Source organism: Rhodnius prolixus, unplaced genomic scaffold (assembly GCF_049639745.1).
Source record: "Rhodnius prolixus isolate KJV_2025 unplaced genomic scaffold, Rpr scaffold_2, whole genome shotgun sequence".
NCBI lineage: Eukaryota > Metazoa > Arthropoda > Insecta > Hemiptera > Reduviidae > Rhodnius > Rhodnius prolixus.
Window position 1 is genome coordinate 61,441,195 of NW_027411592.1, and position 18,183 is coordinate 61,459,377.

Genomic DNA, 18,183 nt, shown 5'->3' on the forward strand with positions numbered 1-18,183 from the left:
CGGTCTTATTCATAATTAATTACAATCAGTTTTTAAATAGGCAAACCTAAATAATCTAATATTTTTCAACATTACGCTATTTTATACAGTTTTTGACGACCAACCCTTACACAACTGTCCTACTGGACAGTTTTAATTAAGTCCCCAAGCCAAGACAGGTAATTTGAATAACAGCCCTTACTTTCAATAGTACCACGGAGATATTAGCTAACATACTTGTTAGATCGTACACAATGTCTGTCGGCTCGCTTTTATCTCTTTCTCTCAACTCTTCCGCTCTCTTATCCTTTCAAGTTTCCGCTAAATATTTTGTTACCTAAACCTCTTTTTGGAAATTTTTTTTTTGGTTCTCACTTTACCAAACTCTCTACTTCCGATTAGACCAGTGATGGGCAAAGTACGGCCCGCGGGCCAACTCCGGCCCGCGAAAGTATTTAATCCGGCCCGCCGAGGGTCCATTGACATGGATAGTATATCCCCCGCTATAATTACGTTTTGACGGTCGAGAATTATAAAGTAGATTCTACTTAGTAGAATAATAGATGCATAACCTATAGGTGAAGCTAAACTAGCCGCGTAGTTACACAAGTGTGTAATGCTGTAATGTTTTTATAATATTATGATTAAAAGCTTTAACACAAAATGCATTTAATCTATAATTCTGGCCCTCCTCTAGAATTTCTTAAACTTTGTGGCCCCCCATTAAAAAAGTTTGCCCACCACTGGATTAGACTATGTGGTCACATCCTTGTTTTATCCATTCCGCCTATAACGTTGCTACTGATGGCATCTACGCGTCCTTGTGTTCGAGTTGTTGGTGCTTTCTAGTGAACAAAATTTCTCCTACGCTTCCCTTCTTTTGGAGCGCTTCACTAATATTTTCCACAATCTGTGCTGCCAGTGTCATTTGCTTCGAAACCAAACTATCTGAATGTAATTCATTCTTATTTTCTGCATCTAAACAGTATTTGGTTGTTTATTATTACTGAGTTACCTCTTGGGCTCATGTATAAATACACTGTGCACGTTCATTGCGTCCCGCCTCAGGTTGTAAGCATTCGCACTTACAACAGTAATAAATAAATGAAACATCAATGAAAAAAAAACTAGATTAAAAAGTAAGAAATGTGTAACATCACTAAGTCACCAACTTCTCCACTTATGTTTAATTTCGCACCTGGTACTTCTCTTGAGGGAGCTTCATTTTTCCCCTGGCCGTTTTATTTGATGGAATTCTATGGTTCAGCCATTTCCTCCCTTTCTTCTTTGGCATGTGGCAAGGACCCAAAACTGAGGGAGAATGAGAGATTTTCAAACTCCGATAAGTGGGCGTCGTTTTTATCAGTCACGTTGGCCTCGTGAAACTGTTCGGCGATCTCGACTATTCCAGTTTGTTGTTCATACATTGTTGTTCTGTACAGAATAATCATTCTGCATGCCCTCTTGAAATAAGGCGTACATTTGCTAATTCATTAATTTAAACATATTTTGTTGGAAGTTTTACTATTTATTTTATGTTGCCGATTTTTATCAATGATTTTATTTTACAATGTATTGAATTTTTATTATAATAAAATTTACCAACCTATCTTATCATTTTCCCAGGAAGTCAATCACTGGTCTCAAACAAAAAAGCTGTAGGACTAGTAATTGACATACATGTCAATTACTGGGCAGATTGCCGTTTCAAGGACCAGTGATTGACAGCCCCATTTTAATCCTCAATGCTTCTTATAATTAAAAAAAAAACTACATAAATGAAATCTACAAGTAATACTAATTATAACAGAACATTGATAACCTCACGAATATATGAACAAATAAACGAAAAATAAGAAAAAAGAAAAATTATTTTCTTATCAATCCTCCTTAGCAACGGCTTGTTTTTTCCTTGATTTTGAACTTTTTACACAAATAACCTTCCACTGATACCAAGGAACCTTCCAATAATTAATATTTTTCTGGAACTGCTGCCCAAAGGCTTCTCAATAACGAAATTGAAAGAATCACCACTAAAAACGGCACATATCCCTTATAATACCAGTTTATTTCTGGTATGTCAATTACTGGTGCCCAGTCAATTACTGGTCCCTTCACCCTATATTTATTTATTATTATTATTTTATTTTTATTATTTGTTGTATTTGTTGAGGTCTATCTCCAACTGTATACCATATATGGTTAAACCAGTTGTAAATTTATATAAAAATATATAAATAAATAAATATACCCTTCCTCAAACCCGCGCTTACTTCAAGTCAGGTCTTTCTATTGTTCCTAGTTCGATTGAGGAATCGATAAAGATAGGTTTAGTTATAGCGACGGTGGTTTCCGCAACCCCCTCCTAAACGTTTAATCCTATCCGATTTCCCTGTATTCCCTTACAGAACTCCTTCTGTGTTAGTGTCAGCCAGCCGGGAAGTTGAAAGCAACCTTACGAGTTCCCAGCAGGATCCCGTCCTCACTTTTCCCTAACATTTAGTAAACAATTCTTTTTTGCAGCATGTTGCTGACACTGGGAATTCTAGACGCTGACAATTCGTTTTACATTTTCATCCTATTTTTTCCTCGTATCCTATAAAGCGAGGAAATAGAAAAGCAAAGAAAATAAAAAGCATTTCCTACTTCTTCTTCTTCTACCAGCACGATGTTTCCTCCACAATAAACATAAACTTCCTTAAAAATACCATTGTATTGTAAGAAAAATGGTAGAGTAATAGTTTTGTCTCATCTTTTAACCCCATATAAAGGAAAAAGTGAAATAATGCCTATTTTTTCATGTTTGGGCTTTACGCCCAAATTACCAAATTAGGTGTCGTGGACGGAGGCGACTAGCAAACGTATTTTAATATAAATTTTCTCATATTAACTATTAAATAAAATCCAAGGCCTAGGCACCGATAATCGAACCCACTAAACCAACAATACATCTTAGCATTACGGGTCTAGTCTCTTAAGCGCTCGGCTACTGTATTAATCTTGAATATCTCCCGAACTATTATCACTAAAATATTGCCATTTATGCGACATTTAAAGCTAACTTTTCTCTACTTATTAGTAAAGAAATCATTGAAATCTAACAAATACAAAAAGAGATATAAACGTTTGAAATTTGAATGAATTAGAAAACCTCCAAAATTTAACCTTTAATATCTCGTTAACTAATACCTCTAGAACATTGTAAATACTGCCAGTTATACAGCTATGTTTTCCCTACATTTAGGTAAAGGAACACCTTTAATGTCCTCCCGGGAAGACCAAAATTGGAAATGTTTTTCCACTGAAGTCTTGTTCTACTAAGTTTTAGCGAACTGGTACCCTTAATTTATTAGGAACGTTAAAAAACTGTATTCTATACGTTCCCATTGTTATTTGTATAACTGTGAGAATTCAACTATAGAATAAATTAGAATAATAAAATAATTAGAATAATAGTAAACCATATTTTTTGTTTCGTACTTTTAAATTTCTTTAAATTTAAAATTACAAATTTGACTGCAAAAAGATTTGATGAAGGACCACTAAAAGTGAAAGAGAATAAATAATCGGCAACCATCATAATATCTTAGTTATACTTGAAAAGTTTATAAATTCTACCAAAACTTACAATAAAACGAGTTGTTTACTGAAGCTGTTCTTTTTTCAGCTGTTTAACAGTCGCCATAAACAGAGAAGTGTTTATTGTTAAAAGATCAGCTGGGTTATTTAGACCAAGAGAGTGTTAGGTTATAAAAATGGAGAAAAGTTAGTCCTTGGGGCAGGTTGGGTTTTGTTTTGTTTTTTTTGGGAGGAAATAAAAATGTCCCTAGCAAATGGGTAATTTCCCCCCGCCAATGTATTCTTGTAAAGTTGGCAACACTGCCGAGGAGCATCTTTTTCACCTCATTCTCAGAAAGAGATAACACTTCTTTAAAAATAAAAGAAAAATAATCTAAAAAATGAGAGAATTATAAAGAGATAATGACAATAAAAAAGCCGTCTAGATTGTTTGGAATATAATGTATGGTGTAATAAAAAAAACTCCTGATTATCCTTCTTCCGGTTCGCTGTTCCCCCCGCCCTTTTTGCTGTAGGATATTTCCATTGTATCCGATGGGTTGGAGCTGCTATCTTCCATTGGTCGTTTCCCATCTAAGAAGATAAAAAAAAAAAATCTGGAGACGCTACAGGAAGTAAGGCTAAAAATCTGGCGGCTGTGAACACACCACTTCCTGTTGTCAATTTTTTTTTTTCAATTTTCACTTCCTCTTACTGTTAATATTAATATTTGTAAGAGGCAAATTTTTGTGCATTCGTGCGGATTTTCGAATTTCCGGAAAAATACTATTTCCGGTTTCTTGAGTACGAAAAAGTGTCTTTACTGTTAAATGTATTCCTCAAAAATCCCAGATTAGTGAAAATTTCCGGAACCGGAAGTACCCATTTTACCAAAATCGGTTAATTTTTCTTGCGCTAACATTGGCCTGAAGTTTTCTCCGTGCCCAGAGCAATTTGATTTGAAGGTTACTCTTAGGGGCTATTTTTTTCCCATTCTAAATTTCCGGTTCAGAATAACGGAATGATTTCTACGTGTTTTATATTATATAAGCAGTGTAAAGTAAAGTAAAGTAATTGCCTATTTTTTTAAGGCGGGCTTTACGTTCAACTAACTATTAGGAAGACGTATTAGGTGACGGAGGTGACTAGCAAACATACTTTACTATAAATTTCTCATATTAACCATTAAATAAAATCCAAGGCCAGGGGAATCGAATCCACTAAACCAACAATACATCTTAGCATTGCGGGTCTAGTCTCTTAAACGCCTAACATACTTTGCTATTTTCTCATATTAACCATTAAATAAAATCCAAGGCTTAGACCGGGGGAATCGAATCCACTAAACCAACAATACATCTTAGCATTGCGGGTCCCGCTTCTTAACCGCTCGGCTACCGTGGCGCCTAAGCAGTGTCTTCACTAAAATTTTTAAGTTAGTAGAAAATCCTAAAACTACCGGAAGTGCCACACATTTTTTTTCACTTAACTGAAATTTGTTCCTCAAAAATTTGAATAATTATACATTTTTGTGATCATTTTGGGGGTGTAATATGTAATATGTTAGTAACTTCCTGGATTGTGGTGTGAGTAAGTCGTGTGAGTGTTCGAACCAGGTTGTGCTCTCCAGGAATGTTGTGTGTAGGGGTACTGTAACGTCACGTTTTCTTCAACAGTATCCCTTTTTATTGCTAGCAACTCCAAGACAGTCTGAAACAATAATAATGGATTATGGGGGTTGTTGTAAATAAAGCAAAGATGAAGTAACATCTTAAAGCCTGGATAGATCACTTGGAACGCAGTGATGACAAAATTCCATCTTTTACCACTTGAAGTGGGGGGGGGGAGCCATCAACTGTGGACTAGAATGGCCATCAGTACATTCAACAAAAACAACTGTGGAAGCTGTAGAATGAATTCCTTTATCTTAACATTGGTCGGGTATAGTGTCTTCTGGGTGAGGGGTCAATTTATCTCCTGTGATGAGGAGGAACCCAGGACACTGACATCGTCACACTCTCTCCGTCTTCCCTTTTAGCCACAAGAGTACACTCCTTTTTCCTTCTTCCTGTGAAAAACACTCCACGCTTCCAACCCCTTTTAAGTGCGTGCTTCGGACATATTACCACTCACTCGCCAGTTCCACGTCATCAACACATGTTCTATAATAACCAATATATCCTTCCTTTTCTGGAACATGAAGTCCACGCATGCGTCCAATTATTAAACAGTCTCCAGGTTTCAGAGAGAGAAAAAAAGAACATTTAAAAGTACAACTTACTGGGAGAATTCTTTGAAAGGTTCCAAGGCCTAGGCACCGGGAATCGAACGCACTAAACCAACAATACATCTTAGCATTGCGGGTCTAGTCTCTGAAATGCCTAACATACTTTACTATAAATTTCTCTTATTAACCATTAAAGAAGTTGGAAGGAGCTAGACCGGGGGAATCGAACCCACTAAACCAACAATACATCTTAGCATTGCGGGTCTAGTCTCTTAAATGCCTAACATACTTTACTATAAATTTCTCATATTAACCATTAAATAAAATCAAAGGCCTAGACACTGGGGAATCGAACCCACTAATCCAACAATACATCTTAGCATTGCGAGTCTAGTCTCTTAACCGCCTAACATACTTTACTGTATAAATTTCTCATATTTACCATTAAATAAAATCCAAGGCCTATGACCGGGGGGATCGAACCCACTAAACCAACAATACAACTTAGCATTGCGGGTCTAGTCTCTTAACCGCCTAACATACTTTACTATAAATTTCTCATATTAACCATTAAATAAAATCCAAGGCCTATGACCGGGGGAATCGAACCCATTAAACCAACAATACAACTTAGCATTGCGGGTCTAGTCTCTTAGGAAATGCATATTTTAAGGTCTTAATTAAAATAAATATCTAAAATAAGAAATATGTAGACACTCACACGACTATTTCTTACCGCACTGGAATGAATAATCAAACGAATGACTCCCTGACAATATCATCCATCTTCTAGAGCGTGACTCCCAGTCAGTCACTTTCTTCACGTCTCTTGCCCATTGAAGTCTTCAACCTCTTCACTAAGAAGAAGAAAATAATAATTCCACTCCAATCTACTATAAATACCTTTTTATTAAATTACCTTTCAGTTGATTGATGACAGAAAAATACAATTATTACATTGCCTTTTATTTAATAACCAGCTGAGTTATTAATAAAAAGATTGGCCAGCACGATTTATCAAAACTTCCTATCGATTTTCTGTTCCCAGACTGGTTTAATTTATCATACAATGTGCGAGTACAAGACCCCTCGCCACCTGAATAACCTCAAGATCAAGGATAAATTCCTCAGCTTTTCCGATCCTTAATAATAAATCAAGCGAGCACTTTTCCCAATGATCCCAATTTTGTTTTCATCACTAAAGGGGAAAAAAGGCTCCAGGCTCTCGCATGCTTTGTTCAATTAGTTTGTGATTCTTCCCCAACAGGATTATAAAAGAAAAAGAAGAATAATTATTCGCAGGAAAAATTAGAACGCAGTTTATAGTAAAGAGGAAATTGTACGATTGCATTTTTTGACTGAACAGGAAATGGAGATTGGAGCATTATTTGAATTTTGATATGTGTGACAAAACGAGAGAAGGCTGTCTGGGGAAAAGTTTGTTTGGGGGACGGGCCGTCCTGGAGACAGACAGATCTGAAATGCCGCTCCCGACGCCCCTTGGGGGTGGTACAGGGTGAATATATTTGAATTGTAGATTTGAAAAATGAAATATGTGTTTAGAGTTTTCTTCTTTTTATTTTTTTTACTGAAACCGCCTTCACCATAAATCTAAGCAAACAATTATTATGCTTCTTGAAATGACGCCATTTTGTATTCCTTGAAACCCTACTTTAGTATCGATAATATATTCTGATCTTTACTCTCCGTTAAAGGGAAGTATTGAAGCCGTGAAAATTTTTACAGAATACACACATTGTGATTTTTCCCCCTTTGAACGAAAAACGTTCAACGTTCTGATCTAGCCATTTTCCTTTAAACTCCAAATTAATGGGGGTATACTTTTTAATTCTTACTTCCGGTTTAAAACGCATCGATCTCTTTCCTCTCACATAACCAGTTCCAACTTTCTGTCTCGTCATTGCACAGTCCAACAATGTCATCACTTCTGCTCTTGGACAGTAAACAGTACTGCCCAAGGCCAGGTTACTTGTTATCGCCTTGTTGTTATTTGTTCGCGTATACAGCTCACTGAATCGCTGTGGAAGGCTCAAGAACATCCTTCCCCTCACGTGTCATCTAATCCTTAAGTTTTCCCAGATTTCACCGCATGTTCTGGTTACCCTTGGGTTCCTCTACGTAGAAATGCCCTAGCTTTTGTTTTTTACACTTTTTTTTGGATTATTAATTGCTGACATTTCCACCTTTCCTGAAAACAATTCTTTTTTTACCTACGCCCATGATGCTGGAGTCATAGCTCTAAATTATAATCTTGTTCTTGCCTGCAGAGCTCTTCAGATCTAATTGAACTCTCTATAAGAGTGGCTTACGAAATGGCGAAATGAAAGCTAACTCTTCCCACCTTGCACATTACTTTTACAGTTCGCCGTGCCATCCTTTCCTTAATCCTCCTCCATGGGACTATGACCACGAACATTACCCTGGGATGGTACTTTTGGAAGAAGAAAACTGCCAATCATCTCCTCCCAAGAAGTACTCATAATCGTAATAGCCTATTTTGAGAAAATCTTGTCCCTTCACTGCTTGTTTTTTTGGCTCCGCTGAATGGTTATACACCAGATTGTCCAGATTTTTGGACCAAGTCTTTTTCTCACTAAACAAAATACGTGCATCTATTGTACTTGAAAAAATATTTTCTTTATGTTATCATCAGGAGATGAGGTCATTAAAGAAAATAAGGTCAAGAAAAAGTACTAAGAAAGCCGTTTGCAATTCTAAGTTGAGAATTCGAAGTGTGAACAGATTTCAGGAAAATGAATTCCCTCTTGGCCTTACCCATTCTCACTCCAAGAAAATGTTCCTTTGTTTGGGAAACTGTACACAGGGAAAGCTGTAAAGAGAAATATACACGAAGAGAAAGGTTTTCCTTTTTTTGTCCTGTTGAAAAGTTCTTATCATTTCCCACACTCTGTGAATTTATTTCAATATCATTTTCAGTGTTTGTTGGTCTTGAGGAAAAATTCTAAGATTATTTTCTTATTCATTCTCTTTATGTTTGTATTTTAATAGGTTTTCTTTCTTTTACACTAATGCCAGGGAAAGTATTGCAGTCAAAAAGTTTGTATCTTTTGAATTAACCATGGTAGCCGAACGGTTAAGAGACTAGACCCGCAATGCTAAGATGTATTGTTGGTTTAGTGGGTTCGATTCCCGGTGTCTAGGTCTTGGATTTTATTTAATTGTTAATATGAGAAATTTATAGTGAAGTATGTTAGGCGGTTAAGATACTAGACCCGCAATGCTAAGATGTATTGTTGGTTTAGTGGGTTCGATTCCCCTGGTCTAGGCCTTGGATTTTATTTAATGGTTAATAAGAGAAATTTATAGTAAAGTATGTTAGGCGGTTAAGAGACTAGACCCGCAATGCTAAGATGTATTGTTAGTTTAGTGGGTTTGATTCCCCAGGTATAGGCCTTGGATTTTATTTAATTGTTAATATGAGAAATTTATAGTAAAGTATGTTTGCTAGTCACCTCCGTCCAAGACACCTAATTTGGTAGTTGGACGTAAAACCCGCCTTTAAAAATAGACTTTACTTTACTTTGTATTTTTACCTTACTACGTGTATCTTTGATTTGGATTTGTGGGGGGGGAGGCTGAATTTGTTTTTGGAAATTATGAAGAGGAATTTGGAGTAGATTAAAAGTGTCATTGCGGCATAATTTACAGTTTCACAATCTAATTAAGATAAAAGTAAGATTTATACCTGTTTTAAACTTTACAGTTAAAAGAAATTTTGGTTTTGGTGCAGAGCCACACAGGCTCTTCTGTTTCTGGCAAATAATCTTCTTTTTATAAAGGCTCAAAAGTTCGTGCGAAAATTCATTTTGAGTTTGAACAGTTGTCAATGAAATAGATCTCAATAAAGACAACATTCGATTAGTTTAAATTTCGATTCTGAATGTTCTTGGTTTTTAAAGAAATTGGTAGTTTGCAAACGACCTTGGGATTTAACATATTCAACTTCCAAAACAAGATAACTGTAGTTTTTCAAGTTCATATCTTCATTTCCGCTTTCAGTTGATTGTTTTCATTTAATTAGTAACAATTCTACTCTCTATATAAAAAAAAACGTTAATAATTCACTCTTTTCTTACATCTTTAATTATAATAACAACTTTAAACAAAAAATAAAAAATAAATTATACTCGAATAAACAATTACTTCCGTTCTTTACGAACCCGCAAGGTAAGAAGTTTTCTTAAAATGCGGTATAACTTCCTGTGAACAAGTATGACTTCCGTCTTGTTAGTTATGCTCATTACATTAGTTCCTTTGAAACCAGAATGTATCTCGAATCTACTCAAAGCAGAACTTCTCGCATCAACAGCACACAATGTTCTTACATTTTCTTGAAATTCGGACTTTTTACTTAATTTCCATATTTATTTCGTTCATTATTATGTCGCAAGTACTAAAGAAATTCTTTATCGATTGTCTCTCCAAAATTAGGGTAAAATTGGGAAAAACCTTTCTCGACTTTCGGTTTTCCATCAATTCATCAAAGAGAAAGAGAAGGATAGAATAAGGAGAAGAATGGGGGCTGAACAATGGATGTTAGAGTGGAAAATCCATTTTAATTTGGCAGTTTTTATCAAGTTCTACCAGTTGAAGACGTTCTTTTGTTTTAAGTTGTACACCAGTTGTTTAAAGTTTTTTTTTTTTTAAGGTTGCTAGGCAACGGATTTTGTTTGTTTTTTTAAGGTTGCTAGGTTACGAATTTATATTTTTAAGGTTGCTAGGTTATGGAATTTGTTTTTTTAAGGTTGCTAGGTTATGGATTTTGTTTTTTTAAGGTTGCTAGGCAACGGATTTTGTTTTTTTTAAGGTTGCTAGGTTATGGATTTTGTTTTTTAAGGTTGCTAGGTTACGGATGTTAACAATTCAAAATTCTAGTATAGGATTTAAGAAATTCAAAAATTTGATTAAATACAAAAATATATTTATTGATTTTTTTAAATAACTTATATCGTAAAAAAAAGTATGACACAGGCTGAATTAACAATATTAGAAATTGAAAGACTTTTTTACGCCAAATACATTTCGGTACGTAAACAATCAAGAAAACATTCCTTTTTTTTAATAAGTTATCCTGTTTTCCAAAACTTCTTTTTTAAATTTTAAAGTCGAGCAAAATGATTTCAAACAACTTTATCTGTATCTAGTTATCAGGATATCGGATAATTTTTCCGCAGTCATAATAGAAACGGCATTCGGATGTCCACGGATCATGCTGGGAAATATTGGTGAGCCAGCCAATCGTAAATTCGCAATTCCATGGACTTTTAACGTACTAAAATCGACTACACTAGATCTATCGTTAATGTCGCCCATTTTACAAGTTCCCACAGGATGGGCGATACTCTGCGATAAATACTTAATGTAACATTCTAAATCTACGTCATCATTATAGTCTAAATTACCGCAATATCTTTCCGCATCTGTGGTTATCCATTTCATGTTGTATTTGGCCATAGTTGGTGTGTTTGGAAATTGGAATAATTCACGTATCGCCCATTTTGTTATTTCAATATCTTCTAAATTTGCAAAGTAATTTGGATCAATTAATGGTGGATCGAGAAAATTCCAACTTTGTAGCCTAACTGTTCCACGAGATTTTGGTTTTAAATTAAATAAGCCTAAAATGAAATATGGTATAGTTAAACTGTAACTGGTTTCCATGGTAACGGGCGTTCCCATCATTATTTCAACATCTGGTGGAAAATGCTTAACCTTATATTGATTCATAAAAGCTACCATCTCTACACCATTTGGTGTAGTCAACATGCCACGTCTATATTTGGCATAATCCACAATCGCTTCATGGCTAAATTCATCGTAAGTCTTGAATATTAATCTATTTACGGCAAATTTCATCGGTACATAGATATGATCGTAAAGCGCTTCACCTACCGGAAGATCCGCTATTACAGGTATACCAAACGCTTCCAGATGCTTTCTAGGTCCGACACCAGATAGCATTAGCAATTTCGGCGTGTTTATCGCACCAGCTGTTATTATAACCTCTTTAGTGGCTAACACATTAAACTGTTTACCATTTTTCAAACATTCAACCCCGATAACAGTACGGCTAATCTCATTGAAGATCATTCGTTTTACCAGAGTGTTTTTAAAGATGTACAAATTTTTACGATATCTGATTGGTTCTAAGTAAGCCTTTGACGCACTACATCTGGTGGTTCCATCTTTCATGGTATTTTGAAAATAATTTATACCAATTTGTTGTTCCCCATTATAGTCCAGAGTCTCTAAACCGAATTCCTGGCCGGCTCTCAAGAATTCCCGTAAAACTGGTTCATCATAGTTACTGTAACTTATCACCATTGGACCACTGGTTGAACGATAATATGAATACATTAAGTCGGTTGTTGAGACGTTTTCCGCTTTCCGGAAATATGGCAGAATATTATTGTAATTCCAGCCATAATTTCCTGTGGCTTCCCATTCATCAAAATCCGCTCTATTACCTCGGACATATCTCATGGTGTTTATGGCACTTGTACCGCCCATCACATGTCCTTGCGGAAGTTCACAGAATCCGTTTTTGTCTGTAACAAAATATAATTCGTTTAAAAATATTTGAAGAAGAAGAAAAAAAAAAAAATTATAATCATAGGGAGTTCCTCCTGGGTTTGAACCCAGCTGCTGGTCTTTAGATTGCTCCTGTTCCTAGGAGCTTCTTACAGCTCCTAATACAGCTCCTGTCCAGAGGCCGACAGTGTATTGGTAATAGCTCCAGGAGCCAATGACCTCCTGATGTTGACGCACCTTAAATTAGATAATAATAATCTAGGAGCCATTGTTAGAAAATTCTTAAGGAGAAGAATTTTTTTCAATTATCAATTTCTGTTAAATTTCTTTTTTATTTATTTATTTTATTTTTTTAACTGCCAAGTTTTTGATTTAGGGACTATAAGGTCATCTACAGGGCTTATACTTGTGACCTATTGTAATGTGATTAACCTTAGGCTTGTTTACAGCAGCAGTTGGTATGTCTTCATTTCTGACTGCTGTAGAACAGCATAAAACCTACAAATGTTGAATGTTTGGCTCTTCGTCACGTTAGAAGCCACTTACTGTTAAGGCAAACACGCATAATAAGTATAAGCCCTGATGATGTGACCTATTCTCTAGGTCAAAAGGTTGGCAGTAAAAGAAATCAAACATTGCGAATGAAATCGACAATAATCCATACTTCATGTTGGTTGATTGATGAGTCACTCCACAAATTTTGTGCATTAATATCCGGTGATTGCCCATTTTTAGGGTACGACACCCAGACCAGTTCGTAACAACTAATTTTTTTTTTAAAGTAAAAACATGCAACATATTCTCCAGTGCTAGCTCTAACTTCCTTTTACCGGAAGTAAGAGAAAATAACTCACTCAACTAACCTAAACATGCTCGACGTTGCTGTACCGTGGTGAAATTCCAATCAAATCTAGTATTAAATAAGTTTGTCTGTAAAGCTGGCACATCTGAAATATGATCTTCATCGTCTCCAGCTTCGATTATTAGAATTTTCCAATTTTCATTTTCTGACAATCGATTCGCCAGCACAGATCCTGCAAGTAAGTAATTTTTTTTAACTTGAAAGAGTGACCAATTAAGGCATGACCATTACTTTAAATAGAATTAGATTATCATCGATTCTTATCGATTAATTCCTATCGATTTTATATAGATTAATTGTAAAAAAATTATCATCGATTCTTATCGATTAATTCCTATCGAGTTTATTTAGATTAATTGTTAAAAAAAAAACAACTTACCTGCTGATCCAGCTCCGACAATAATAAAATCAAATTGTAATTGTCTACAATGGAAACAGTCGGCTGTATCGATTGGTTTAAGCGATGGATCGATTTCTTCTGGAAAATATTGTCCTATTAAAGAGGTTAGAGTGTATACGAATGATGTAAACTCAACCTGAAATGTGAATATTTAGATTAAAAAAAAAAAAAATGTATGTATTCTAGATGTTATAGGTTATACCATATGAGCAGCACAGTGTGTAACTATTATTTGACGTAATGAATTAAATAGGCAGAATAAAAAAAATAAATAAACACATTGGGTTAGGTTGGCAATGCTGGATCTTTGATTTTATTCGTCAAAGCAAGCATCCCTGACCAGATCCATACTTTCATTCATAATCAGAGGTTTGTTTAATCCATTTTATTGTAGAAGAATTCAACTTCCGGTTTCTTCTTTTAACCACCTTCTCTTTTATTGAATTCTCTTATGCGGAAATACTTGAACTTTTTTTTTTTTTTTCTTGTTGTTCCTCAGACTCTTTTGGACAGTTCGTTAAAGTTCTCACGGACCTTCTTCAATAGCTCAAATGATAAACAAATTCTCATCCACATAAAGAGCTCTTATTAGGAAACTAGAATTAAATGAGATCAATTTTTTTTTTTCCGAAACACCAAAACTGATTATTATTTAACCTCTGATGATGGGTGAATGTTCGAACCGATCAGGAATGCAATAAGTCGTTTAATTGTTTTACACCAGATTTTTTTTCTGGTTTCACTCACCATAATTTGGTTTAATCCAAAACAGAAACTATCCAGACAAAAAAAAGAAAAAAAAAATTTCTAATCCTGATACAAACACGAACTGTCTTTATATCACTGATTATTATATTTTATGTACATATTTCCTTTATGAACTGCTGGTTAATTTTGTACAAGAATAGTGTATATATACACCAATTATTCTACTCCCACCATAACTGCTATATCCTTGTTATTGAATGTACGTATAAACAAGCGTTATTTTATTGTGATTATTTTCATAGATGTATATATATACCATCATTAAAGTGTGATTATATTCAAACCGGATCAAGATTAGTAGTGGTGATAATTAGTAGCCAAAGTGGCGGAAGTGTGTTGCGTGTCTAAAATGGGTTTACTTAGCTTTGTTAAACACTTAACTGAATTAATACTAAAACTTCTCCATAGCACTAATGAAATATCTTAGAATATACCTCAAAACCGGATAATCGTGGGAAAATGGAATCTATAACCGGAAGTAAAGTAAAGTAAGGTAAAGTAATCGCCTATTTTTTCAGGCGGGGCTTAACGTCCAACTACCAATTAGGTGTCGTGGACGGAGGCGACTAGCAAACATACTTTACTATTTCTCATTTAACCATTAAATAAAATCCAAGGCCAAGACCGGGAATCGAACCCACTAAACCAACAATACACCTTAGCATTGCGGGTCTAGTCTCTTAACCGCCTAACATACTTTACTATAAATTTCTCCTATTAAACCATTAATTAAAATCCAAGGCCTAGACCGAGGGAATCGAACCCAGTACCACAATGCATTTTAGCTTTGCAGGTCTCGCCACTTAACCCGCCTTATAACCGGGAGCAGCGATTTCTTCGAAAATGGTTTGGTTGGCTAAATCCTAGGTGTTGATAAGGGGAGTAGGGAATATCTCGAAGAAGAAGTATTGTTAGGATTTGGCTGGCACTTGGTTCGGTTAAAGAGTTTCCAACACTTTAGAGGTAACAGGAAAGCGGAAGTGCCATTAGTCCTGAACGTTATGAGAAGAGCGAACACTTTTCTTCATCTACATCTCTGTCCAGACTGTGGCGTTTTAAGAAATGGCCACTTTACTAAAGTATTTACTTTTTTTCCGGTAGATCGTAAATAACTGCTCTAGGCTATAGTCTCTGAAGTTGCCAGGATGTTAGAAAGTATTTCTAACTCTTTTATCCATGATTTGTGATTAATCATCCATTTTGAAAATCATCCATTTTATCTGGATGTTCCCTATCCTGTGTATCTAGATACCAGCTTCCGAAAAGAACTGTGCTCTCTTTATCAGAATCCCTTCTACTTCTGGAATTTTTTTTAGAATTCTCGCAGCTTAAATCGTCTGCGCTTTACCTGGTAATTTTTGTGTCTTCCTTCTACTTCGTGGGTCCATTCTAACTAAAAGAACCAGATGAAGTTTGTTTATCAGCTTCCAGATCTCTCCTTGTAGCATTTTATCTCCAATCTATCTTAAGAACTTATTTCACGAGTCTTCTTCTTTAAAGACTACATCTTTAAAGGTGCCAAATCAATCCACAGCATCCATGCTAGGTGCCTAATCAAAGTTTCCATTTCTAAGCAATTCAATCTCTTTCTTTTCCCAACTATCCTCTCGCTCCTTTTCAATAAGGCTCAAAATCAACTTAATTTTTAGTAAAAATACTAAGTTTTAAGAAAAATACTAAATATTCAAAGCAGACTTATTTTTAACCTTGTTTTATTTCATACCGTTATAAAAATTATTTAATTTCACCTTCAGAAACTGACTAATTTACGATTAATAGTACACAAAAACGGAAATGAAATCGCAAATTCACCTGTTTGCATCTAATTTATGATACGTTAATTACTAAGAATTAATTATATAGTACTTCCTTATTCGTTAATTTTTAGTTTTATTATTAATTATTACATACGTATTGTAACAAAACATCGATATATCGGATCTATGATGATACTACACAGCAGTTCCTGTTAACTATTTGATTTTTTTAACTTCTCTGCTCATCGTCTAAAATATTTTACGATCGACTTTATTAATTGAATTATTAAAATTCCATTTTTTACCGGAAATACAATTTTTTGCACAAGTTATAAGTGTGATTTATTTAATTTTAATTTTTATTATGTGCAGTCTGAATAATTGTTGACCCAGGAAAAGTGGAAAATTTTAGAAAAAAAAAAAAAGAACGAGCTCTCTTCTAAAATACCATGAAAAACTGATGGGGTTTTCATTTTTCTTTTTTTACATTTTTATCAAGGACTCCTACAATTGTCTCTAAACTTCGCATACATGTGATAGAAACAGATAAATGAAGTAGAACAAAAATTGCATACATTTATACACATTATGATTATAACGTGATATGTATATTATATAATTGTAATTATATGTATGATTATGGATACATAATGTGTAGGGTTGACTGCTTTTACTTATCTTACAACTCCATTTTACTTATCTACAACTCCATTTTACTTTAGAACTGCATTTCTTTTTTTTTGTTTTTAAATATAAAAAAAAGTTAATTAAAAATTATCTTTAGTTTTTATTTGTAGATAATAATATTGAAAATTACCCTGTAAATGGAATAACCGTCTTAAAACTTACATCCAGTTAAGAAGAATTTGACGACTTCTTTAAAATTCTAAGATTAATGCGTGATCGAAAGTTTTAGATTATTTTTTTTTTAACAAGTTTTTAGCGATGTTTATTCAGTTGGTGACGTCACTTCCATAGACTCATAGTTATGCGTAATATTAGAGCCATCAATCTCTTTGATAAAAATACTAAGTTTTTAGAAAAATTTAATTACGTAAATTACGTAAGAAAAAGTCGTGTGAGTGTTAGGATCAGAATATTTCTTATTTTAACATCCTGTTACTACTGATAAGGAAAGCATTGCCTTTTATGCGAAATTTCCAGTAAAATTAATTTAACCATTAAATAAAATCCAAGGCATAGACCAGCGGAATCGAACCCACTAAACCAACAATACATCTTAGCATTGCGGGTCTAGTCTCTTAACCGCCTAACATACTTTACTATAAATTTCTTATATTAACCATTAAATAAAATCCAAGCCTTAGACCAGGGGAATCGAACCCACTAAACCAACAATACATCTTAGCATTGCGGGTCTAGTCTCTTACCCGCCTAACATACTTTACTATAAATTTCTTATATTAACCATTAAATAAAATCCAAGCCTTAGACCAGGGGAATCGAACCCACTAAACCAACAATACATCTTAGCATTGCGGGTCTAGTCTCTTACCCGCCTAACATACTTTACTGTAAATTTCTCATATTAACCATTAAATAAAATCCAAGCCTTAGACCAGGGGAATCGAACCCACTAAACCAACAATACATCTTAGCATTGCGGGTCTAGTCTCTTAACCGCCTAACATACTTTACTATAAATTTCTTATATTAACCATTAAATAAAATCCAAGCCTTAGATCAGGGGAATCGAACCCACTAAACCAACAATACATCTTAGCATTGCGGGTCTAGTCTCTTACCCGCCTAACATACTTTACTATAAATTTCTCATATTAAACAAAATAAAATCCAAGGCCTAGAGACCGAGAATCAAACCCACTAAACCAACAATACATCCTAGCATTGCCGGTCTAGTATCTTAACCGCCCAACATACTTTACTATAAATTTCTCATATTACCATTAAATAAAATACAAGGCCTAGACACCGGGAATTGAACCCATTAAACCAACAATACATCTTAGCATTGCGGGTCTAGTCTCTTAACCCCCTAACATACTTTACTATAAATTTCTCATATTAAACAAAATAA

At 34.6% G+C, this 18,183-nt stretch overlaps 2 protein-coding genes across 3 annotated transcripts in view; one reads left to right on the top strand and one right to left on the bottom strand.

The window, feature by feature from the left end:
• Positions 1-18,183, top strand: part of LOC141450103 (uncharacterized) — a 276,891-nt gene that overhangs the window by 20,242 nt on the left and 238,466 nt on the right. The gene's annotated exons all lie outside the window — the stretch shown is intronic.
• LOC141450092 (glucose dehydrogenase [FAD, quinone]-like) lies at positions 10,922-14,632 on the bottom strand. The gene is made up of 4 exons (XM_074120150.1): positions 14,347-14,632; positions 13,579-13,735; positions 13,201-13,371; positions 10,922-12,354 (listed from the first exon to the last, which is right to left on the bottom strand). Exons 1-4 carry the CDS (start codon positions 14,347-14,349, stop codon positions 10,937-10,939), a joined length of 1,749 nt encoding a protein of 582 aa, XP_073976251.1. The 5' UTR covers positions 14,350-14,632; the 3' UTR covers positions 10,922-10,936.